A 26,488-nucleotide genomic window follows, 5' to 3' on the forward strand; every position below is an offset into this window, starting at 1 on the left:
CCTATTTAGAAATGGTCCAAAGACGTTGTACCAGATTTATCCTGCATTTCATTTCATTTCATTTCATTTCATTTCATTTCATTTCATTTCATTTCATTTCATTTCATTTCAATGTTCCTGTATGGTACAAATAATCAACTATTAATATCATTTACAAAAAATATACACGTGGTTCATAATAATTCATGGCTGATTTTGCACATGAAAATTAAGCAAATCAGTGTGACAGAGAACGGAGATTTAATAAAAGAAAAAGTCAAGGTACCATACAGGAGGATCACCGGTAAGCCAAGCTTAAAGGACAAGTCCACCTTCATATACATAAGGATTGAGAGAATGCAGCAATATTAGTAGAACACATCAGTGAAAGTGTGAGGAAAATTGGACAATCCGTTCAAAAGTTACGAATATTCTAAGTATCTGCGCAGTCACTGCTGGAAGAGAAGACTACTACAGTGTATGATGTCACATGCGTATAGTGATACAACTATATAAGGAAAATAAAAAGAGAATTTCACAAAACTTTACTTTTTGAATAAAGTGCACATTTCTTTGACTTTTGACGTATGTTAAAGGTAATATTATTAGCCTTCTGAAAGAGAGAAGTCGAGTGTTCTTTTGTTATGCGAGAAAAATGGAGATATGTTGAATTTTCTTTATTCTTTCTTTATATCGTTGTACTCATGTGACATCACAAGCTGTAGTAGTCTTTTCATCCAGCCGTGACTGAGCAGAAACTTCAAAAATTTATAACTTTTTAACGGATTGTCTGATTTTGCTCAAACTCTCACTGATGTGTTCTACTAATATTGCTGCATTCACTGAACCCACATGTCTATGAAGGTGAACTTGTCCTTTAATATTGGGGCCTCATGCACAAAGAAATGAATAATCAGTTGTGACATATTATCGACTTACTTAACTAAAAAAAAAAAAAAAAAAAAAAAAAAAAAACTATTTCACACAACAAAACATACACGGTCATGTTCACAGGTGAGCCCCGAAAAATAAATCGCTTTCCCGAAAAAACGGGAACCCGCATGCGGTATGGATGACCACCTGAGTGTGTGTGTGTGTGGGGGGGGGGGGGGGGGGGGGGCAGTCGTGATGAGATCAAAGCACGAAAGCATGTATTAAATGTTACTGTGACGCTTTTGTAGAAACAGGTGTTTGAATTAATTTAGTTTAACAAGTTCTTGGATTTATTAAATGAATATTGGAGGCATTTCTTGTAGGGTTGGAGTGGATTTGTTTGAGAGTTAAAACATTCATAAATTAAGAAGGTAAACGTTGGGTATTGTAGCGAAACATGAAGGTAGCAGTCTGTAAGACATTAATGTCGTCAACTTTCAAAATTGTATGCTTTGAAATACATGTATTGGGTCTGTGTGAGCTCTGTAATCAGTCCCAGCATGGATACTCATGGCTTTCTTTTGGAGCGAAAATATTGAATTTGCACTACTGTATAAAGTTGCAAAGACAATGTTGCAATAAGGATTATAGGGCAAAACGAGTGAGTTATACAATACAAAAAAAAAGGTTTCCTCCAGAAGATAATACCGTCATTTACGTAGAACACCAATGTTGCGTGCAATGGGATTAGATACAGTATATGTCTGAAATGATCAGACCAATTTAAATATTCATCTATATCAACACCCAAAAATTTAATCATGACTTTTGTTCAATTGCAATATCATCTATAAATAACACATTATTTTCTGGCAAGACTACCATTTTGTGCAAGATTACCAGTATCATAAATTTCAGAGTTGCTGAGCTGAGATGCACGTGCTATGGACAGCGAACATAATGAAATTCTTTCATAAATTTTACATACTATCTTTGCGTCATTAGGCAAATTGTGTCTCTGCTTGCATAGATGTAAAATCAAATTTTGCATGACTTTGTTCCACCTTTTCTATACAATGTTTCTTCTAATTTAGACTTTTATATGGGATGCATATATTTTTGATCTTTTTTTTTTTTGCACATTCGTTTGCCCAAAATAGATTATGCAAACTAGGGCTTCTTTACAGATACAGAGTGTCTCTTTGGATGAAAAAGTTCCAATTGCCCCAAGGAACATCTGTGCCAATTGGAACATTTGTGTTAATTGCCCGAATGTACCAAGCCTATACCGTATAAAAGGGCATTGTAAATGCAACCACACCTCATTTCATTGAGCATCCAATCATTGTGACGGGGCTTATTGACGGTAGACCACAGTGCTAGTGGAGCGCCCAATGTTCACGTGATTGTTATCATACAGACTTCAATATGATACGTTTGTATCCTCGTAACGTTCACAACGTACTACTGGGGAGACGCATTGCATATAACGCTGATCTAAACCACTTCTGTTATTCTAACGCAGGGTGACAGCAGCTCTTTAGTCAAGTCCAATTTTCTCAAGAGGCCTCTTCTGTGATGACGCCCAAGTCGAGAAAGACAGTGCTTTCCTCAATCGGAAGGTTCTTGGGAATTGTCATGTTTGTGCTTCCACTGGTATTCAATAGTGCTGGTAAGAACGTAGTGAATTAAGGGGGCTTTTTGCGCGATTTGCACATCAAAAAGGAGACGGGGAATACCCAGAAGACATTTTGTTAGTTAATCTATTTTTGCAGTTTCAACGTTCGTTAGCTTTGGCTGACATCTACGCAATGAAATGACTTCTACATGTTGGGTCTATTACCTTTCGAAAAACGTAATGTGACAAAGAAATCTTAACGACTAAACTTGATAATCGGTATCAACATGTCCATTATCTCTGCGCCTAAATTACTTGCCTATTGCTAGATTCTGAATAAAAACCCCATAGGCCTACAGGAATCAAAGTAGCCAGATTTCATAGTTTTGCTTAACACGGAAACCTTACGCTTCAGAACCTGTTTACCGTCCAATTAAAAATTAACATTCTACTTAGTCCTAGTCCTTTGCAAATGGTTCCAAAACCGCGTTTTCACGAAACAAAGCTTTGCTTTAGAGAAAAGACGCAGTTTAGTACTGCAAGATTAAGATTAAAAGGATCGTATAGTTTTGGTTGAGACCTAATTTCAGGTTTCTAACATTTTTTGGTGAGATAATGAAAAACCTCTTATGAAATATCAAATAGCATGTAATTCCATAAGGAATTCAACGTTTAGCCCCCGTTCCACTATGCCGTTCTCGCTACGATTTGACAATTTTCTCAGGTCGGGAAGGATTGGGTAAAACCTGAGCCGATCTGGACACAGTACGATGTTAGAACGCTCTGAGTACGCTGCAGTTACGACTACCAAGTGCTTGCTACGCTCTTACTACGATGATCGGGAATTAGACATTGCGATCTCTGCCGCTGTCGGTACGCTTTAGAACGATGTAGCTACGCTGTTAGTGCGATGTTGCTGATGTTATCCGATCAATGCACGCTGTATCTACGCTCTGAACGATCTATACGATCTTATCACGCTGTTACCCCGTTCAGAGAGCTGAAAAGTGCCCGATGTGCCCCGATGTACCCCGATTCGACTGTGGGTCAGCAGTCAGTCAACTTATTAGCATGCAGAACCGAAGAAATATACTGTGGACCTCGAAGATTAATTCTTCTTTTTTTACTTTTGATTTTCAAAGTTGTTGCTTCGTTATTCTCACTACTCTTTCTTCATCAGCGAGCCCGTGCTTCTGTGCCTCCAGTGCCCTGGTTATGACCCACCATTTCCCGCTCCTCTCCCCTCCTCCCCCCCCCCCCCCCCCCCCCCCCCTCCTTGTCCACCTCGGACTTACTACCTTCTTCACTACTATATCTTTCTACCCTCTCATCAATTTTTTCCTTACAAGAGAGCCGCCATGTGTTTGTTAATGTGCGTCCGTATGTGTGCATGTATGTGTGTATTACTCTGTCTGTCTTTTTTTTTTGCTACCGCTTAGGGAAATTTGTTGTTGTTGTTTTTTGCAATTATATATTTTTCTCTATGAAGGGACTGCATTCTAATACTACAAGCTCTGCTTTTTAGCAGTCCCCTCCATTTCCAGCAATATTTTGTATGCATTTACCACAGTGACGTAACTGTTATTTGTATCTCTGTTGATAATTTGCCTGTATCTCTTTTACAATGTTATTCTGTTCATCGCATTGTGGTACTGATTTCATGACGTCTGTGTATATGAGCGTTTCTTTGTACTTTTTATTATTTGTTTGTTGGAAGTGAAATAAATCAACTTGAACTTGAACTTGAAGAGCCTCCTCAGCTCACGGTTCTTTTGCAGCAATGCATTGTATAAACAAAGACGTGCTGATTTTTCAGAGGATTTTTCTTGATGTCCTTGCTTTTATAGTCCGTCTTCCTCCAGTTGTAGATGATTTCATATTCTTCAAAATTCTGCTATGTCCTCTTCCTCCTCTTTCAGCATCACGTGCAGTCTCTCTTTCTTCGCCTTTTGGGTAGCTGCTTCGCTGCTTTCTTCTCTTCTTTTTCTTCATCTCTTCTTCTTCTTCGAAAATTACAGCTAAAATTACTTCCCGTTCTTGTGCCGATGTAACTACGCTCAGAAAGACCTTGTTACGCTCATCCCGCTGCGTTTACGCCGTCATTACGCTTTCCCCGCTGCGTTTACGCTGTCACTACGCTCTCCCCGCTTGCCGTACGATTAAAAATATGTCAATTTTGATCGGGGAGATCGGGAAGAAATTTTGAACCGGTTCAAAATTTCTTCCCGATCTGAAAAACTGCCCGCTCCAACCCCAACCTCCACACGCTGCTGCTACGATGCTTCCGATCCCCGTACGCTTTTGCCGCTCTCTCCCGATCTGCTAGATCGGGACAGATCGGGGTCCAAATCGTGATAGTGGAACGGGGGCTTTTATTTGATGAAAATGGGTTTTGGAATGACTGAGACATCCAAAGCAGAGCGATTCTAAAAAAGTCGTCGGTGGTTTCACGAACCGACGCTATTTCGATTTTGGTCAAAATTTTCAAAATCAAGATATTGGTACCAAATGAAAGTGCTTTCAAAACTCTACCAAATCCCAAAATTTTAGGTCATAAAATCAATTATTCTTAATTTTATCAAAGAAAGAAAAAAAAAACCCGACGGTACCCGAAATATCGAGAAATTGAGAAAAAGGGGTTTCACGAACCGACGCAATAAAGATACGCCGGTTCGTAAAACCCGAATTGATATAACGTGGGTGCAATGCGGGTTTTACGAACCGTCGCATGCATTATTTTGAGCTTTGTTCAACTTACTGTACTGGCCTAGAATTAGGTTTTGGCCCTAATCCAGATCTCAGAGTGAGAACCAAACCTTCTGAAAGATGAATGACGGCCTAAGCCAGCCCACTGTCCACGAGTGAAGTGAATGGTAAGCTATAATCCTATTAAAATCATGCTCAAAATAACAGTTTCAGTTGGACTACCATAACCATTAATTGCGGTAGAGTGCAGTCCCATGTATCCAATCGCGTGATGCTTATCAAAGCCTAGTCTGTAAACGCCATCCAATTTCAAATTAGCGGTGTTAGATCCCAAATAATATTATTCATAGTTTCTTTTCAACTTATGTCGTTACTTCTGAGACTACTGAGTAATGTAGTAGTAGCGCCCTCTAGCGGTTTCATTCTAACCCCCCTGTCTACAGGGGAGGTATAAAAGGGATTGCCAGTGCGCGCATCCCTCACCCTTTTCTATATCAGTGTAATGATATATTTTTTCTCCGAATCACACTCTTTACATTTTTTCCATCTGTATGGAAAAGAAAATAAGTAAATTGTAATATTATCTTCCTCTTTCGGTTTATTCAACCCGAAGTGTAAACCATGACAGATGTGATACAAATCAAAGCGATTTGATGTTTACGTTTCATGATACTTTATTCCTTCATCTTCTCTAACTTCTTCTTCCTTCCTATCCCCTCTCTATCTCTAACCTGTTCCCTCACTGGCCTTAATTCTATCTTCTCTCCTGATCGCTATTTGCAACGCGACTTAGATCTACGCATATGCGCATACCCCTCTTTCCGAATATATACTGACTAGAAATGTATGTCTAAACATGCTTCCTAGATTTAGACCCGCGCCTTCCTTATTATACTTAGGCCTGTGGCTATTTTCTATGCTATATGATATCATCACGGTATTAGACCATGCCCTATATCTTTCCGAAATAAGACCTAATTTCCGAAAACTCAACCTAGACCTACATTGATGCTTTAATTGAGTATAGTTATGTTTACTAATCGGTATAACTATCTACCGATTTAACTAGATACCGACTCTATCTCACTCAGTCTCACACTTTACGTATTACAACGTGTTTGAATACCGTTTCAAAATTTTACTTGGATATGTCCCATAGACATAAAAGGAGTCCGTATTTGTGTATCCAAGTCTCGTCTTCGGCCGCTCATACAACAATATTACATTTTGTTGTATAGCTTTAAACTTATATATTATTAACCGATTGTGCAATTAAGACCCAGATAGCACCAATTTCTTTACCGATGTCTTCCGACGCGCTTCTAGTTGTATCTGTTTTCTTCTAACCTTTTACCCCTGTTTCTCTTCATCCTACCCTCACCTCATCCTTAACCTCTCTCACAACTTTGAATATGTATTCCAAAAGGAATATCATTTCAGGAGATCCGACATAAGTGACAGTACACTTTTGTTTTTCTCAGTTCAACCATATATCTTATAATTGATCGATCTCCCCTCTTCTTCTAATCTTTGATCAGAATATGACCAATTATTATAACTATTATAACTTCAAAAAAAAACACAACAACAACCATATTTTGTATTTCCCCTGTACATGCACCCATGTCAGTTAGAAAATTTTGTGCTTTGTTATTACGTACTATTTATTGAATTGGTAAAGGGCTGACCAACGGTCAGACTGAGGAGTACAGCGCCCTCTACCGCCCTAGCTGACCATCCTACCTATCTATCCTATCTCCCTACCACTATCTTCACACTATCTGCTAATCTCTTACCACTGTCCCCCTTTCGATGATATCCCTGCCTGCTAGGCTCTTATCTAAACCTAGGCCGATAGGAAAGGCGCCCGCCCCCGGAAAAGCCCAAGACTTAACCGTGGGTCGACTTGAGGGTCTTAGGCCCTCCTGTCGACGGGAACGGCGTATCCCTGCACTTCGGTACAGGAGTGGGCAGGTGATATCTGATTTCTAACTACCTATTTCTCTCTACAATACGTACGTGTGTGTATGTATGAGTGTATGTATGTGTTTGCATATAAATGTACAGTATATCCTAATGTATACTTAAGTGCCTTGAGCACATAACTTATTAAAAAAAAAAAATCACAGCCACTCGTCCGTAAAAGAAAATGATATATGAAACTAAATAGATTTATTATAGATATATTATATATCTGTTAGAATATAAAAGAAAATATGTAAAATTAAATACTTTTATGTAATCTGAGTTTATCACAACCAACGCACTTTTTGGAGAAAATTGCCATATTAGGCAGACCTCCATTAATTCAAAACAACAACAACAAGCATCCCTCAGTTGTGACCTGGAACCTGATTGAAAGACATACTGACTGAGCTACAAGACAAGTTACAGTTGCAACTCACCAGTAGTGCCGGTAAGTATACTTGGGTGACCCGCACCTCGTCATAGTTAATGTTTGCGCGTATTTGAATCACATTTCGCCACTGAAATTCTTTGAAATTCAACTCACATACAGGAAAAATGCTGAAAATTCCAATGGAATCACAAGCTCACTGATCGATATCGAAAATTTGCAGCTATCGTCGTCAAACGCGAACGATGCGAAATAGCTGTGCGCTAAGGAAGGGGCCCGCAACTCGTCACCCGCGCTCCCATAGACAAAGCACGTAAAAGACGTGTGCGGGTGACCGTGATGCTCCCATAGACATACACGTAAAAGATGCGTGCGGGGACAGTGGTGATACTTATAACACGTAGGGTCCTATTCCGATTAAAATTTCCGATTTTCGCGAAAAACTGTTCGGTTTTCACCAAAAATTTGCTTTGCCCTGCCAAGTTTCAAGCATACTGAACACAGTCCCGGGCTTAAATTTTTGTTTAGTGCGCTTAAAACAATTTTAAGCGGGGTGACGGTATTCGGGCCCCTGACGAGGTGCGGGTACCTCGCTATACTACCGTTACTACAACAGTGGCGTCACGGATAATTGTCCTACTTCCTGTGCCATTGTTTTCGTGGACATAGAGCCGCAATTTAAGCTGACTCCGCTGCCGCTATTATTTTCGCCAACAGGCGTTGCACTCCTATACCGCACCGATACGCGAAGGGTGGAGCACATGCGACGGAGCCGAGGCGAGAGCTCTTGGCAGCGCGAGGGAGCTTGGCGGTGTCCACGTTTGTCGATTGTTCCTGTAGTGTAACTCGTTTTGTGCTTGTTTTGTCTAATTGTCTTGGTGTAATCGTTTTCATTGGTAATTTTGCTTGTTGGGGAGGAGGAATGTGTTGATTGTTTGAGTGACAGTGCGTGATTTGTAACATCTTGCACTAGACCAGGCCCACCTGTATTCAGGGAGCTCCAAATTCATTGAAATATCATCTTTTCTGATTGTTCTAGTTGCAAACGTGTTTTGTTTTGTTAGTTTGTGTGCCTGTGGTGTTTGCTGAAAACCTGAAATTATACCTTGGTGTGATTTCGGTTTGTGAGTACGATTGTCATTGTTTGCTTTGTGCGTTTTTCTTAATCACCGTGGTCCAGGTCCAGATTTCGGTCTGCCCTGTACGGTAATTGCGTGGTAGTCGTCTGCGTGATCTGTTTCTCGTTTTAATTTGTTCCACGTGTTTCGTTCCACACGTGTGTCTCGGTGGCTTGGGTAGGTGGACCTCCCTTGCCCCATTCTTTGCGTGATATCACTGTATTCGTTGCGTGTTGTATCCCTGTGTATACCTGTGTGTCCCAGTTCAGGCGAGTTTTAACTTGCCTGATATTTCGCGCGATAGCGTTGACGGATAGCTCGTGTGTGCGGGGTGTATTCACTGCACTCGCTAGCCGTTCTGTCAAAGCTTCCAGTGTGTTCAGGCTCTGGCGTGCACAGTTCTCCACGTCCATCGTGTGTTAGGGTGGGATTTCACGGGGCACGCGAACGATTTGCGAAGGACGCGAATGGCAAAATCCAGCATTCGTATTTTAGTCTGCAAAAGTTCGCCAAACGAACGTGAGGGTTCGGAAGCGTCGTCAATTGTTCGCGAATGTCGTTTTTACTTCGGCGAGAATTTCAAAAAAGTTTGAAATTTTTGGCGAACCTTTTCCGCACACTTGGTCGTGATTTGCTCGTGAATTGTTCTCGAAAGTGTCTTTAAAGCCTCGTCATATGCGCAAGACCTTCGCAAGACACGCGCGATGTTCGCAAAATGTTCGTGAAACCCCAAACAGACTCCGAAACTTTGGAGAATGTCTCGCGTATGTTACGCGAAATCTGCGAAGTTTTTCCGATCATTTTACGACGTAATCGCAAACTGTTCGCGTACCTTTTGAGACATTCTCGCGAACGTTTAGCGCACGTTTGGGGGATGTATGACCTGTACGTTTTCTACAAATAAAAATCGTAGCATACATCTAAACATCAAACAATTATTAACAACTATAGTAACAAAAGAAATTAAAGACTAGCAAAGAGAAAGAAATGTTTGATATACAAAAAAAAATCGCAGAAAACACTTAAAATTAATCTAAAGTATGTGAAATTTCATTTCAACTATAGAGATTAGGTGTTGGAGGAACTGCAAAAAAAAAATCAAATGCTCTACTAGTGGAGATACGTCCTAGGAAAAAAAATGTAGGCAAACACACGATAGAGAAATGAGAGAAAAAGAAAGGAGAAACAGAGGAAAGAAAAAAAAATCAACTCAAAACAGCTTCCACCTCTCCTTGGGTACATTTTCTCCTATGATTATTGAACATTTTTCGTTGTTCGCATTTCCGTCGCGTGTTCTTCGTGTACGTAACATGCTGTACTTTAGCAATGATACACACGACATTCGCACATACGTCGTGGAAACTTCGCACAAATTGCGCAAGAATAGTTTTCGGCTTCATTGTCGGAACACATTCGGAGAAAAACTTTTCCGAATGTTGGATTTTGTCATTCGCGCCCTTCGCAAATCGTTCGCGTGCTCCGTGAAATCCCACCCTAAGGAGGGAGGGTATTTCCCTGCGGTGAGCTGCGCTCCTGTTGTGCTGGACCTCTCTGGCATCGCGTTCCCCTTTCAGTGTGTATTCGTATAGCGCGGCTATTCGTGTTCTTCTTCTGTTTTCTCTGTCGCGCTCTCTCCTACTTTTCGCAACCTGCGAGATTCGAAGCGCGATCACCTTCCTTTCTCGATCGCGTTTTCTATTGTCGCGCTCATTCTCTCCTTGTTTGTTGCGTCGACATTTTCACTTTCTGCTGTCATTCTGACAGTTCTTGCCACCTCTATTCTGCCCTTTCCATTGCTCTCCTCTTTCTCTCAAGCTGTTACTTGTGGAACGTTCGTGTTTTTCTATTTTCGCGGGAGTATTTTGCCCCGCGATTAGTTAGCGGCAGCGGAAGTCTGTGCTTTTCCCCACATTTTGTGGGAGGTACACCGTGTGTATCCCCCTCTACGTGAGGGAGTGCTACGTCCTTCTTTTCGATTGGGAAGGAGGGAGGAAGTTGGTGGGCACCATTCACTCCTCTTTGGTGAGGAGGGCCTGTCATTATTTTCTCCTTTACTTAGGAGGATTGGATTGCATTTCTCCTTTTGCTGTGCGGAATTGCAACCGTTTATGCAATAATTTTTAATTGTTTGTGTGACTGTTCTTCGACTGACTGGTGCTACAATTTGGCTTATTCATTCTGCATCATTTTGCGTTGCTGAATAGTGAAGGACATCATTCCGGTGAGTACACTGTATCTCACTATCTGATACATTGCTCCGTTAACTTTTGATTTGTTTATCCGGATAACTATTTGTTTTGATTATCTGTAGTGTATAAACCTTCATGCTGTTACTGTCATTTTGGATTGTTTTGCAGATACGAAAATAGTTCTGTATCCGTAACCACATTTGACTTGGGCCTAGTTTATACTGCTTATGACGTGTGCTGTATTGCTGCTGTGCGTCGGGTGTGTCGCATGAAACATTGATTGCGTGTTGTCCTTTTCACTTGTGATGGTGGTAAAGTTAATTGTGACTAATTGTTTTGCTTCTGCCTTTGTGTTTGTACGGTAACTTCTAGCGTAAAGAGATTGTGTTTTCATAAATATCTGTTTTCCTGCAAGCACAGATTTATTTCTCTAGCATTGCCATAGTCTATTCTGGTTTTATATTTGTGGGTCCTAGACTCCTGAGTCTTACCCAAGTTGAGTTGTCACTGTGACCTCCCTATTCCTGTGATAAGGGAGGAGTGAGATCTGAACAGCTGTGATTATTTTTCAAGTGACATCAGGCAATAGAAACGAATTGTAATTTTTCATTTTAGGTTCGTAATTAGTAGCCATATATGTTTACAAATGTATCTGGTGTTTGTTTTGAATAGTATTTTGGGAGTGTTTGAGTAGTAAAAACTAAAGTGAGTAATAGTTTGTGTCAAATGATGTGTTGCGGATTATGATAATTACAGATTGTGGTAATTGGTATATCATTGGTTAGTACCAGTGAGTATATGTTTAAGGTCTTTTCTTCATTAGTACACGTTGATTTAGTTTAGTTATTGGACCTGTTTTAAACATATTCGTTGAGTGAATAGGTTGTTTGTATGATTGCTAGTCATGGCGATGCCCATTAATTATTTATCTCGTAATGAGTTTGTACGTCTTGGATTGTCGTTAATCCAAGTCAATGACATTTTGAAGCTCCGGAGTGAGCATGGAAATGTCACTCAGGACTTGTTGGAGTCCTCTGACATTCCAGGGATCGAGGATCTCATCCCGAAATTTGTGTTCTGTCCGCAGTTAGAGCCTGAAGAGTCTTCACCTTCAGACAGTGCGACTGCTGATCCCATTGAGACATCAAGGGGAGGAGTCCAATCTCGGGGGACTTCCCCGTACTCCCATGATGTATATCCTCCCCCCAGGGAGGATCAAACAGGGAAGACCCCATCTTCCCATGCAGGGCAGTTGCATCACTGCTCAGTGCAGCAAGATAGATCCCGACAAGACACCCTATGTGGGAAGTCATATGGAGGTGCTTTCGATTATGACACCTCTGCCTCCGACTCCCAAGAATTTGAGGGTGTAGCAATCAGACAGAAAAGATTTCAGCGACGTGGAGCTCCCAGAGGGAGTAGTTGGAATGATAGGGAGTACTCCCGAGATGGAGAGAATATTCACTCCCTACCCCAAGAACGTTCATACGTTACACGTATGGGTGGAAGGGCACCGCGATGGGATTACAATGAAACCCAGTGGGGTAGGCAGGAGGGGTACCCTCCTAGCTCTGCCAGGAGAAGTGACTCCCATGACTTCTCCAATGATAGGCCTGGGATGGACCCACCACACCACTGGGGTTGCGAATCCCTCCCAAAGACTGTTACCTTCGATGGAACAGGTAATTGGAGGGCGTTTTGCCGCAAATTTGAAGCTTTCGCAAATGGGAGAAACTGGAGCCCGGCCCAGCGTTTGGATCAATTATGCTGGTGCCTGTTGGGCAAGGCTAGCAATTTCTTTGAGCTCCTGATTAGTCGCGAGCCGGAGCTCAAATATTGCGAAGTCGTCTATCGCTTTGCAAAACGGTTCGATCGTCAGGAGCCAGCGGAGGCATCGCAATTAGAGTTCAGCACTGCCAGTCAAAGCGCGGAGGAATCTCTGTGCGAATGGGCGGATCGTTTGAACGAACTTGCTAGCCGCGCATTTCCAGAAGTCCCAGAGAGAGCGGTGCAGCAACAGCTGGTACTCCGTCTATGCCAGGGGTGTACTGACAAGGAGGCAGGGTGGTATGCCCTTGACCGACACCCCCTGAATGTAGACGACGCAGTGGAAGCCTTACGGTGGTATCAACACTCCCATATAGCAGTGTATGGCAGGCCACGCCATGTCAAGACCATGGCCCTCAACCCAGAAGATGAGGGAGAAGCCCAGGACTGTAGGGTGGAAAATGCCCCCTTCCATTCAGGTCAAGGAGGTACACGAAATGGCCAACCTTTGCCCACAATGGAGCGCCGATTATCAAATTTAGAAGGCTCTGTTGAGCGACTGAGTAGGAGGTTGGATCGCCTAGCATCCATGGAAAACATACTGGGATCCATGGGAAGGAGGCTAGACAACTTGTCCTCCTTAGGAAAACAGTTGAATCAACAAATGGAGAGACAGAACCCCCGTAATTCTGGGGGAGCTCCAAACTCTCCAGGACAGCAACCCCTTTGCGTCCACTGTGGAAAGGAAGGGCATGTTGAAAGGAACTGCCCAAATATGTCCAGACCTAACAACAAGAAGGTGCCACTCAGGAAAACCGAGGAGTCAAACTCCTCGGGGTCGGAGGATTAGGCCCTGCTCCGACCTGCACAACTGAGGGCCAACCTTCCACTGATATCCAGTACAGTGCTGGAGATGAGGATGGCAGTAGCCAGCCTGAATTTGTCCCAGTATTTCCTATATTGTCACCAGACAGAGAGGGAGTAAACCAGGTAGGCGATGCACCTTCTAGTCAGAAAGGAAATACAGGTCAGTCAAAAGATGGAGATAAATCCTGTGGGGTGAGTCCCTTGAGGGAGTTGGACCCTCAAACACCCCTAGATGAGGTGGCTGTATGTAAGGTGAGATCAACTCCCTTGTTTGCAGTACCTATAAGGGTAGGTAACCATTCTTTAAAGGCAGTGGTGGACACTGCGGCGGAAATATCAATCGTATCCCACAAGGTGTATGAAAAGTTACAACCTTGTCCACAAAAGATCAGGGATGTGTTTATTTCTGCAGATGGCCGTGATTTGAGGATGCAAGGTATGATTGTAGACCCCATTCGGATCAAGCTAGGGGGTTGTGAGTTCTTGACGGAGGTTTGTGTGGGCCCTATCGAAGGTGAAATGCTGTTGGGGTTAGATCTCCTCCGTAAGTATAGAATTATACTACAACATTCACGGCTAGGAATTGGGAATATTCGCATCCCAATGATGCATGGTGAACAGTCACCATATGGACGAGCTTCTTGCGTGTGCTTGTTGAAACGCGCAATCATCCCTCCAAACACCTTGAAGAGGATTACTGGTGTGATACACCAGCCAGAGAAAGATCTTGGGATTAAGTTTACCCAGGATATGCTTGGCGGTATCCCACGCTACTTATGCAGTAAGGTGAAAGGGATGGGATAGGCATAGATATCAGGGCCACCCCCCTGTAAGGTGTTACCAGAGGTGTAACAAACCACCTCTATGCTTTCTCCTGTGATTGTGGAAGGTGGATTTATCACACCTTCCATGTAGGGGTTTACCCTGCATAACTCCCCAGTATGCTGGGCGAGTAGCTTTCCTGGTGGTTAGGACACTAGGGAGGAGTATATAAGGCGAGGAAGATCCCATCACCTTTCTTGGGTGTAAGAAGTACTCCCATGCCTGTTTGGAGCTGATACAGCCCAATACCTGTAAAGAGAGTGGTGGCTGTCACCACTATTAGTCCTATAACCTAATGGGAGGATCAGACCCCCACGCAAGTATAAAGTATAGTTTGTATAGGATTTTGTAGGATAAAAAGGATTTGGTTAGGTATCTGTTTGAAAACAAAATTAAAGGCATTTTTGGTTTTGGTGGCCAAAACAACATATTTGTTATGGTTCGCCAACTAAGCTTCAGTTGCATTCTATGCACGTATTTGTTTTAAGAATGTTTTCTTTGGCGGTTTTTATTTGTATATTGGTGTTCCTTGTAATAGGAACAGTCTTATATTTTGGGACTCAGGTCATCCCATGAGAGGGGTGTTTCCCCTAATTTAGGGTGTTGTTTTTAATGCTAGTTGGGGCTATAGGGTCTTTACTCCCTCCCAACATCAACGGTCCCTTGCACCTCAATTCAGTACATGAGTGACCTAGGCGGTGGCCCGCTGAACTGCCCTCGGCAGACCCCCGAGGGCTGGTCAGATTGTGCATTCCCATGGGTGGGGCTCTGCGAGATCCCCGGTTGTGCGGGATTTGGGGGTTATAGTTAGGTCTTTATTTTGGCCGGGTTTTTTTTCCTATTATGCCCCTTGTTTTTTAAAACGGGGGGGGGGATGTAGTAGTAGCGCCCTCTAGCGGTTTCATTCTAACCCCCCTGTCTGATCTACAGGGGAGGTATAAAAGGGATTGCCAGTGCGCGCATCCCTCAGTTGTGACCTGGAACCTGATTGAAAGACATACTGACTGAGCTACAAGACAAGTTACAGTTGCAACTCACCAGTAGTGCCGATAAGTACTACCGTTACTACAACAGTACTGTAGTCGTAACGTCTGTGTGCAAGACATGCAAGATGTCAAAGTCTCGAAGACACTCATGGCTAAGCCTTGACTTGAGTTGAAAATGAAATCATGAGATTGACAAAGTAGGCCTACTAAACTATAAAAAAGTAAAAAGTCTAAAAGTAAAACTCAAAGGAAGAGTAAAGAATAAAGTTAGACATGTTAGACTTTAACTTTCAAGTCTAACTATTAAGTCTAACAGTTAAGTTAAGACTTTACTTGTAATACCAGTTACTAAAAACTAAGATCAGCTGAAGTCTAAGACCAAGTCAAATTAACACAGTTAGAGTCTATAGTCTAGCTCTAGATCTACATCTAGACTAGTGGTAATACTAATAGTACTAGTAGGTAGAGTCCACCCATTTTCCCCCCAATTTTTACTTGTCCATTCCTGAAAAAGTTACTGGTCAGTGTCCAACAGTGATTTTTCCTGGTCAGGGACCGTCGGACCAGTGCCAGTGTGCAGCGTTGGTGTAGATGTCATCTATGACAGTATGTGGTCTAGTGACTGATTGCTACTACCTAAACACTACGAGTATGACAGGTTAGGTGGCTTTCCTGTACAGTGCAGTGTTATAGTATACTTGTGAATTCAGCCCTAGTACCGTACTGTGTCTAGATATGTCTAACGTTAATTCGAGTGGAGTATCTAAGCACAGCGGTGGGGCTTTTTCCCCCTAAAACTTGTGAATGCGGCCCAACCAAATGGCGTTTACAAATACGCGTGATTGATAGTGATACAGTGGCGCTGTCGATTTCCACAGCAGCCATACATAATCTTTTGTCCTTTCTTCTTTCCTTTTTTCCCTTTGCTCTTTCACCCTTTTTATTCTTGGAATCGAAGGACTTCCTAAGAAATGTCCATCGACTGATTTAATCAGGACTCTTGAGTCCTAGTACACATAACAGTAACACTGACTTAGCCCTGTATTGACTTTGTCTTTGGCCGAGATGGCGAGTCTAAACGTTAGTCTAAACGTAGTCGTTAGATCTGTCAGTGTCAGTGTCACCGGTTAGTGTATATGGTGCCATCTCTAACGTACGTTAACAAGTTGATGTTAGTTATCTATATCAACTTCATCCTGTTGGACATCGCCGAAATATCATCCGTGACGTGTTAATTTCGTGTCACAAAGACAAAAGTCGCCAAGATCTAAGTAGCCTAGTATTAGATGTCTAGATCTAAATGTAGTCTAGATCTAAGTAATATAAAATCTGTGTAACTTGTTTAAAAGTGAAAGGTCTAGACTTCACTTAGTCTATAATTAGACCAGACATTCATGAGGCAAAGGCCTATTTAGTAGATCTATTCTTTAGATCGAAAGTGGGCCCCAAACAATGTACAGCCCCTTATGCCGTAGCGCTTCTACCCCTATTAACATGTACACAAATGCACAAATCCACAGGGGCCGCAAAGACTCATGAATTTTCAAGAGGGCGGGATCAGATCAGAAGACGACCCGAAGAAACAAACAGAGTGAATGGCAATTTAATATTGAGTGGGGAAGTTTTGCCGCAGTCTTCAGAAATAAAAAGGATTTTAAAAAGGAGGGTGTACCATTGGCCATTTGGTCCCTCTCATGCGCAGTCGGATGGATTATAACACGAAAACACATGTTGTCGTTGAGTTGGTTTTTTTTTTTCATTCATATTTCAGATATGTATCCATGAATATAGCGAAGAAATGTCCCAGGAAGTTGTGATTTTGAGCTGCATCAGGAGCTTGGGAATGTGTTCACTTAAAAAATACATATTTACCAAACTTACAAAAATGTAATTCATTTTCCTTCAGTGCATCTGAAGATTTAAACGGTTATGACTTTTTTAAATACTGTACATGAACGTGCCACCTTTGGATGATAATAATGGATAGAGATATTCAACACTCTCGGAAATTAGATAATCGTACTGAAAAGGAGAGCGTATATTTACGAAAATAGATTGCGTATAATCTATGGCTTCTTTTTCTTTACAAAGTAGGAATCGCAACTTGAATACTTCATGCAAGCTAGTCGGTTTAGCCAGGTTTATAACCATTTAACTTTTACATCGAGACTGACATGGCATCAGAGAGTGTATGAGTGGATCTCCAACCGCCGCCTATTAAATCGCCCGATTTTATCATAACACAGTAGTCATATTGACTTGAATACTGCCTTCTTTACCAGTACGAAGATTTATGTCATGATTACACCACCTTTCCAGAGGTATCAATAAACTGAAATCATACATGTCATATGTACGTACATAGCTTGGAGAGCCTAAATCGTTCTTTAAAATGGCCTACCGTCAACCACTGCATCCTGTCATTTTATGCACAGTAAGCACATGCCAGTTCCCGCCACCTTTTAAATATGTAGGCCTACATCGTGACAAGTTACGTGCCACCTCGGGTCTGGCAGGTAGAACCGTTTATATTCACGCCGAAATTAAGGAGGTGCAAACATGGTGTTCAATTATTGCATAATAGGGCTGCTGTAAACAATCCATCGGGACTTCCCGATATAGGGCCTCATCCACGTCAAGCTCTGCTTATGATGACGGTCCCCTGTATTGATTTCTCCTTTGTTATTAGATACAGTAAGCCTTAATATGTTATTTTGATTCATAATTATGCCACTTCAGACTGAATGTTGTTACGCAAATGATTTTTTTTTTGTATTGATTTGTATGTATCTGTATCATTTTGTTTTCATTTGCAATTGTATTCGGAGAAAGAAAATGCAGAAATAAACCAAACAAACAAACAAACAAACTTCCCGGTGTGTTAATTTTAATTCCGAACAGTTACACATTGTCAAAATTTCCCTCTATCGTTACAGTGATGATTCAGTTTTCCCAAACACTGATTTCCCACGTTATACATGTATTTAATGCCAATGACAAAGACAGGAACTCAAAACAAGTGAACAAAGCATTTTGCACTGAAAACCGAATAAATACCTAACTCTGGACCCAATTGAAGAGTAGATAGGAAGGGTTGCATTGTCAAACATTCACGTATTTGGATCTTGAATCATACATTTTTTAAAATTTTACTCATGTCAGATGACAGTTGTCGATCTATACATCTCACTATGATAGCATTACTCCTCTAGGTAGATCATTAGAAGGCAAAACGATCAATTGTAAAAAAATCCATCAATTACATACGTCTTGTTTTTCCCTACTTCTTTTATGCTTCTTGTTTATTTCTATGTTTGTTTCGTTTTTGATGATTATTTGTTTAATCTTTTTTTTTTGTCACTCCAAATTTTTCCCACCCAAACATTACAAATCTTTTCGCTGGTGGGAATGGAGTCCAATAGATTAAATGATAATTGCTAACTCAGAACTCTACATGTATCATGTGAAATCTAACTGAAAAGAGGGGCATTTTACTTAAATTCTTCGTTACGTGCATATTTTGACATAAACTCTGCTTCTTTGACCAGACGGAGCAAGTCCAAAATTCAAGAACTGTACCGGAAACATCGGGAATCAGTACACCACACGCACCTGTGAAATTGTGACCTGGAGTGTACCAACTGCTGAGGACGAATTCATTTCTGTCAGGTTTGAAGACCACATTTGCGCATTCTCTTGTTTCCTTCTTCGGTCTTTATCCACTCTTTACGAATATTTTGATTACTGTTATCATCATTGTCAGCATTGTCTTTATCATTAGTATCTTCACTTCCATTATCTCTCTAGGACACCCTACCTGTCATAGCATACAGGTACATCAATTTTGCATAAGTTTTTTAAACTATTAAATATCGAATGCCACGTTCAAGTTCAAGTTCAAGTTCAGGTTTATTTTTATATTTCCACTCTCTCAATGATGAGATTACAAAATGATTTGACAGTAAAACAAGAATACAAGATATACAATCATGTCTGTTGATTGAAGAAGAAAAGAAACAAACAAAACACAACATACTTGACACAATGTATGGTCATATCATCTGAGAATGCCACGAGTAAATATCAGAAATATGATGGGGCCTAAGCTATACGCTTGGGAAGCTGTAGGTTCCCTAATTCATATAGGCGTGGAATGAACGTTGAACACACTTTGAACGCATTTTCATAACTTGGGGACATTTTGTCTTAAATTCACTAATTCACATGGCTTAGAGTGAGGAAGGGAGGAAGAGAAATTATGGGAATGATACTGACCCTTGTATCTACTATTTCCTAACCCCTCAACAAAATCTAAGGTGCAAAATATTGCTTTATAGGATACAAAGATGATCACATCAAGTTAATCTCCGCCCTGTCTCAGGGGATCGCACAACCTACACTTTTGTCATTGTTATTCTTTCTTTTACGATTGGAAGACGATGTTGCCCTTGACAGACCCCTCCATCCGATTTGCTCCGTCAACAGGAATCTATATTGACACAATTGATATGATTGGAAAAACAGAATCGAATTTTAAGTGTTATGCCGAAGCATTATTATTATTCGACTATGCTGTGTGTATTTTCGCGTCAGAGGCGGATCCTGAAGGTGGCGCACCGGGCGCGCCCCCTTTATTATTTTTTTTCCGTTCATAATAATAATAATAACAATACATACAATTTCTATAGCGCCATTCTCCACTTTAATTAAATGCTCAAGGCGCTTTAAATCGAAGCAAAAAGACTGAAGATGCAAGTACAACACCGTAATAGAAGAAGATGAAGAAGCAGAAAAAAAGAGCATGATAGTCTGTCTTCAAAAGGGACTGGTCTTCAGAATGCACTGCTAAACAAATAGGATTTTAAATTGTTAAAACAAAAGAAACTAGAGAAGCACTCTGAGAGCGCAGACCTCCGCCAAGCATGCAGCCCATTTCCATCCGCACTGATCTTGTTCTTCCACAGAGATCAGTGATTTCCACCAAAGATAGTAGCAAGCGTCTTTGATTTCCACCCATACGTATACTGCATTGTGCAGTGCCGTATATAAAGAGAGTTTGGCCAACTCGGTTTTCGGCTTATGAGATTTGAAGCCTGTGATTGGTCAAAAGCTGATCCCATGATCTACAGGCGCCATGTCGTTACCAAAGTCAATTACTCGGGGCGAGCATAGCTCACACGCAGTGCCCATTGTTCATTTCGCGCAGCTACGCGCTAATATTGTTTGCCTTTAGGACGTCCCCAGTATTGGTCACGGTGCAGTGGGGATAATAATTGTCATTGCCGTTGCCTACTTTCTTGAAGTAGAAGGTATACACGAAATATATTTTGATATTATTATCTTACCGCGATAAACTGAAGATTCGTCATGCCTTCCTGCGCAGCATGGCGTTGCATGAAACGACCTGGCACAAGTGTAATGGCACACCGCTTTCCAACAGATCCAAAAGGAAGGAAAAAGTGGGAAATCGGAGTGCGACGAGAAAGCAGATCCAAAAGGAAGGAAAAAGTGGGAAATGAGAGTGCGGCCAGAAAACTGGTCATCGAGTAGCAACTTGTGTCTGTTCCAGGCGAGATTCATTTTACAGGTCAAAAGGATCCATGTCAGGAAAATGTTGAAATTCTACTAGGCCCCTATCTACAAGTGTGATCTATTGTTGAAATATTATTGCACAGTTCCTCCATACCTTGGGGATTACCCAATGCATTAAAAAAAAAGTATTTGCATGCCACCATCACTCCACAATGACACGTACGGAAAGATTTTGGCTATAATGGTCAAAGGTCAAGTGAAATACTAACATGACAGGATTTTCCCCATATTTTTAAAATGACCGCTCAAAGTATTTGAATTGTTATAAAAATAGATTAGTCAAGTGAAAATGCTCAAATTCCTTAATACTTGCTCAGTCTACGAGTCTTTAACAATAAAAGTCCATCCATTCACACCTAGTTTAAGGAATTAAACACTCGACGCATTAAATTTTGTGACAAACCCGCCATTTTTTTTTTCTACCAAGTATGTGAAACTGTCGTGTAACATTGGAAAGACGTACTCCAGACCTGTTAAGAGTATAGGACATTTTCATTTGTTTTGGGTTTTTTTTTTTACTTACTTAATATCTATTCAATGATCATGGCAATATAGTTCTAATTTGGTGCGGATGCCACCGAGGATATCCCTCAAAACGTAATCCAGGTACTGTCTTGTGCTTAGTTCAATTTCAGATCTTTCTCATTAAATTATTTTTAAACAATTTGAGATGATTTTACATACCTTAATACGTCCTTATCGATGACGTTGTCATGTTGTACATTGTACATAGGTGTATTCCTTTTGAATTACTAGTAGGCCTTCATGCCAGTTTTATACATAAGAGTAAATAGGATGGTAATTGATGGTTACGTACGTGCGAATCATTAATAATTGTGGAATTCGTCTATCGTCTGTGCACAGCTAGAATTGTAAATTTATATATCATTTTGTTATACAGCAATCTTGTTACCTGGACAACTTGCTTAATATATAATGTATAGCATACAGTCTGGTGACAGTTAATGACACGGCTCACTGTAACTTCTTTTTTTACTGCAATTTATCATAATATTCCTATAAAGGAATTATGCCTATTATTTATCATGTTTATGTACCACTGTGTTTGTGTCTACTTGAATGTGTAAGAATGATTGCCATGATAGTTGGCTTTGTTCAACATGGTTGGAATGAAAGAATGTCCCTCCCCCAACCTACCCCCTTTCTATCTCTCCCTCTCTGAGAAAAAAAAAGTCAAGCATTGCAGACAGGATGTCCCTTGCGCCTTTGGGACGCCTGCGCGTACACGCTAGTCCCCCAAGCGCCAGACTCTCTTTATACAATGTATACGGCACTGGCATTAGCCGGGTTCACACGTACACCAATTAGCGGGATACAAATCTCGAGATTTGCATCGCGATCGTCATCCCGAGTTGCACGTGTGGACAGAAAAAACCCGAAAATTAGCGGGATAAGCATCGCGATGCTAATCCCAAGAAATCTTGCGCCGGTTCGTCAATTAGCGGGATAATTGGCCCCGCGCTGGTACGTGTGAACGGTCGGGATTAGAATCTCGAGTTTTTATATACCATCATGCAATGCGCACATCACAACATCACAACATCACAAAAGGTAAGTGCGCGCAGGCAGTGATAGAGAAGGGCGCTGTGTGACCCAGTTTGCAGGCTTTGCTGTTATCTCTATCGGCAATTAGCGGGATAATTCGGTACGTGTGGACGCTCGCCAAATTATCGGGATACCGATCGCGATCGCTATCCCGCTAATTTGGTACGTGTGGACGCTCGCAAAAAACTCGGGATGTGCATCGCGATCGTCATCCCGCTATTTTGTACGTGTGAACCCGGCTATTGTGTGCTGAAAGCCGCCCAATTTCCCAATATAGCAGCCTTTGTTACGTCATAAACCCTCAGCTGCACCGCGCGCCTCGCCCTGGCAGAAACTAGAGCACGCACTTTAGTGCGCGCATGCAAACCTCAAATACGCGCAGCCTTAACTCCCAAGTTCATTGACCCTACCTGCCAAATTATCAAAAATCCTTCATAAATTCCCCAAAAATTCTTGGATCACTGCCAAAAGTTAATCGATTGTTACTTGTGTCATTCTCAACCTTTCCTGCAAGTTTCATCTCAATCTATTAACTACTTTTTGAGTTATTTTGCACACGGACAAACGAACGAACGAAAGAACAAACCAACCAACTAAACTAGAGAAGCACTCTGAGCGCAGACCTCCGCAAAGCATGCAGCCCATTTCCACCCGCACTGGGCCCTGTTGCATAAAACCCTTACCGCTGGACTTACCGCTGCTTTCTAGCGGTAAGTCTTCAAATTAGCGGTAAATTGTATAATCCTTGATGCTGATTGGCTGTGACGCCTAATTTTGACGGTAGTTACCATTGAAATTCAACGGTAAGTTTTATGCAACGGGCCCCTGATCTTGTTCTTCCACAGAGATCAGCGATATCCACCCACACGTACTGCATTGTGTGCTGAAAGCCGCCCGATTTCCCAATATAAAAGCCTTTGTTACGTCATAAACCCTCAGCTGCACAGCGCGCCTCGCCCTGGCAGAAACTAGAGCACGCGCTTTAGTGCGCGCATGCAAACCTCAAATACGCACAGCATGAACTCCCAAGTTCATTGACCCTACCTGCCAAAATATCAAAAATCCTTCATAAGTTCCCCAAAAATTCTCGGATCGATCACTACCAAAAGTTAATCGTTTGTTACTTGTGTCATTCTCAACCTTACCTGCAAGTTTAATTTCAATCCGTTAACTACTTTTTGAGTTATTTTGCACACGGACAAACGAACGAACGAACTAACTAACAAACAAACCAACGGTAACGAAAACATAACCTCCCCCTTGGCGGAGGTAACAAACCAACGGTAACAAAAACATAACCTCCCCCCTTGGCGGAGGTAATAAAAAGAAAGAAATGGGGGAGGGGAAGGTTCGAGTGTGCACTTTTATTTCGTAAAGGCGCCTCTTACAGAATTCCTGGATCCGCCCCTGCGTGTAACAGCAAAGCTGCTGAGACAATGTCAACTGAGAATCATTGTTGAAAGGTTATTGTCATTTTCACGCTTCGCTGACTATCATCATGATCATACTAGTATCATGTTTGTTTCTTTGTTTGTGTTTTTTTTTTCCCGAAAACCGAACACTAATCTTGTTTTATAACTTCAACAGTCGAGTGTCGGGGGAAAGTCCCGGTTCTACATTTCCCGAGGGCTCCCACGAAGTTCAGTATCGTGCTACGGATAATGAAGGCAACTACGCAAACTGTACTATTCGTTTTAAGGTGGTCGGTAAGTGTGATAACTGCTTCCATTACATGTCATTGTTTGTTTGTTTGTGACAATGATGGCATTTCAATGAATAAAAAGACACCCTATTCTGTTTCTTCAAACATACAAAGGGGGAACAAAGGGGAGTTGAAAAGAGTTAAATCCGCATCTGCACGTGGGACCAAAACCTAAAGTAAAATTAAAACAGTCAGTCTACATACGAAGAATTTCGTGCAAGGGTGTTTCACCTTATAAATTTGAAGTATATTTTCTGTATTGTTTATGGGATCTTTAGACTTGGATGAGATTACATCCGCGTGTATACGAACATGACGTGGGGTCCCCAGGGATAAAAGCTGAATTTACGAATATTATTAAAAACTACCACCTTAAAGGTATTAGCCCACATTTGCAAACCCACGAAAATCAAAACTGCATAAAATAGGTCCAATATGACTTCAAGTACAAGTTATAACAGTAACATACCTCACATGTTGCTCTTTGTCTATACCATTCGATAAAAGAGAGAAAATCATCGTTTTAAAATCAATTTTCAAACCGGGTCAACCCGACCCAAAATCGAATTACGAGCGCAGGCTAGCTACGTACATGTAACTTACACATGTATCGCATGCATGTAGTACGTGCGTGGACCGGAGCTAGCGAGCGTTATACGCATGCATACGGTGCATTTTCTTTTATTTTTATGAAAGTAATGGACTAATTGGAACGAAATTTTGCACAGGTGTTACTACAATCATACCCAAACTCCATGCTAACTATGAGACCAATTGCTGCAGGTTTACAAATGTGGGCTAATACCTTTAATTTCGAAGGTTCAGCTGTGGACATCACAGCCGTTGGTCATGCCGTGATATTTTCTAGCCTTTTCTGCGGATTGCGAATAGTCTTTCGCCAGGGACCATATCCATGTCTGACAGGAGGGTGTTATGTTATCATGTTTTTGTTTGTTTGCTTTTTGCCGTCTATGAATCCAGTCAAGGCTATGGTTGCTCCGTCTCTCTTTTGTCCGCACGTGTTCCAAAAAATCGCAACCTCCAAAACACGGTTGGAGTTGATTTATATCCACACGGTCGTGTCGTCGCTTAATTACAATCGTGTTTTAAATTAAAGGCATAATTTAGCATATGTATATGAAACAAAATCCCAGCATTAGTACTTTAAATTAGTTCTAAAATGTGAGTTAGGGATAGAAAAAACCACTGTGAAAATTGGAATCAGTAAAATCGATGTTAAGTATTGTTAAATATACAAAATGTGAGCAATAGTAATAATAAATTTTTTTAGACTAAACCGTCTACAGTTACGGTTTATTTAAATAAATACTGACATCTTATATTTTAGGCTATATCGTGAAAATTTTATATGAGAGGATGTTTTGTGGTACAACAGACCTACAATATACATATATGCATGAAAGGCGATATCTTGAACATTTTTTTTTTAATCACTGCTTCCAAGGGTAAACTGGACCTTAAGCAATCTCGGTACATGTGAATGCTCGTATGACATGTTTACCTCTTTCTGGATGTTTTCCCCGTCTAATGTCCAGTCTCCAACATCCTGTTTTTTTTCGAGTCACTTTTATGTTCTTTTGTTTGTGTTTGTGTTTGTGTTTGTGTGTTTGTTTGTTATTTCCGCGATAGTGATTCGTTGTCCATCTCTGTCGGCACCATATGATGGACACGTGGCGTGCTCCGACATCAATAATGTGGATTCAACTTGTACGTACATGTGCTTCACCGGTCATCAGCTCCATAACGGATCATCATCTAGGACCTGTCGGCGGACGAATAACACGGCCAGTTGGACAGGAACAACGCCCGCCTGCTCAGGTGTGAATGGGAGGCACTATTAGACCGGGGGCCCAGAAGATTTATTCAGCTGAAAAGGGTCACACTTTTTAATGGTCTCATCATATAAGAATGTGTCCAAGGGTCAATAAAATGAATTATTACCTATACGAGGGAGTTTTGCGAGGCAATTCCGGCTGTTATTTTGCAGGGTTAAAGGTCAAGAGTTGTTATTTTGCAGGGTTAAAGGTCAGCAGTCAATATGCTTTTCGCCACGTCGCTGCGTAACAGTAAACAGTATGAGCAAACAGTGCAATCTTCCGGTTTGGGGAGGTGGGAAGAGAAAGAGTGGAATCTCTCTCCCCACCTCCCTGCTTTAAACGTAAACATTCCGATCGACCATGAAAAGAAATCATTCCAGGACGTCCAGGGTGTCAGTTACACGCACCGCAGAAGAACGCTGATAAATCAACTCATACAAGGTCGACCACTTACAGCAGCACTAATGACTAGTCCATTTGTGATCAGTAATTGCATAGTGACCATCAAT

The 26,488-nt window shown here is 41.4% G+C and overlaps 1 protein-coding gene across 1 annotated transcript in view; it reads left to right on the forward strand.

Annotated features, from left to right (window-relative positions):
* Window positions 1-2,102: 2,102 nt before the first annotated feature.
* The window catches only part of LOC139737030 (sushi repeat-containing protein SRPX-like), a 55,497-nt gene continuing 31,111 nt past the window's right edge, over window positions 2,103-26,488 (forward strand). Inside the window, exons 1-4 of the mRNA XM_071647709.1 lie at window positions 2,103-2,524; window positions 18,830-18,950; window positions 24,027-24,145; window positions 25,792-25,980. Coding sequence (XP_071503810.1) covers window positions 2,431-2,524; window positions 18,830-18,950; window positions 24,027-24,145; window positions 25,792-25,980 — 523 coding nt within the window. The 5' untranslated portion in view covers window positions 2,103-2,430. The remainder of the gene's footprint in view (window positions 2,525-18,829; window positions 18,951-24,026; window positions 24,146-25,791; window positions 25,981-26,488) is intronic.

Source organism: Diadema antillarum, unplaced genomic scaffold (genome assembly GCF_040938485.1).
Source record: "Diadema antillarum isolate AM-2024a unplaced genomic scaffold, OU_Dant_1.0 seq00000676_RagTag, whole genome shotgun sequence".
NCBI lineage: Eukaryota > Metazoa > Echinodermata > Echinoidea > Diadematoida > Diadematidae > Diadema > Diadema antillarum.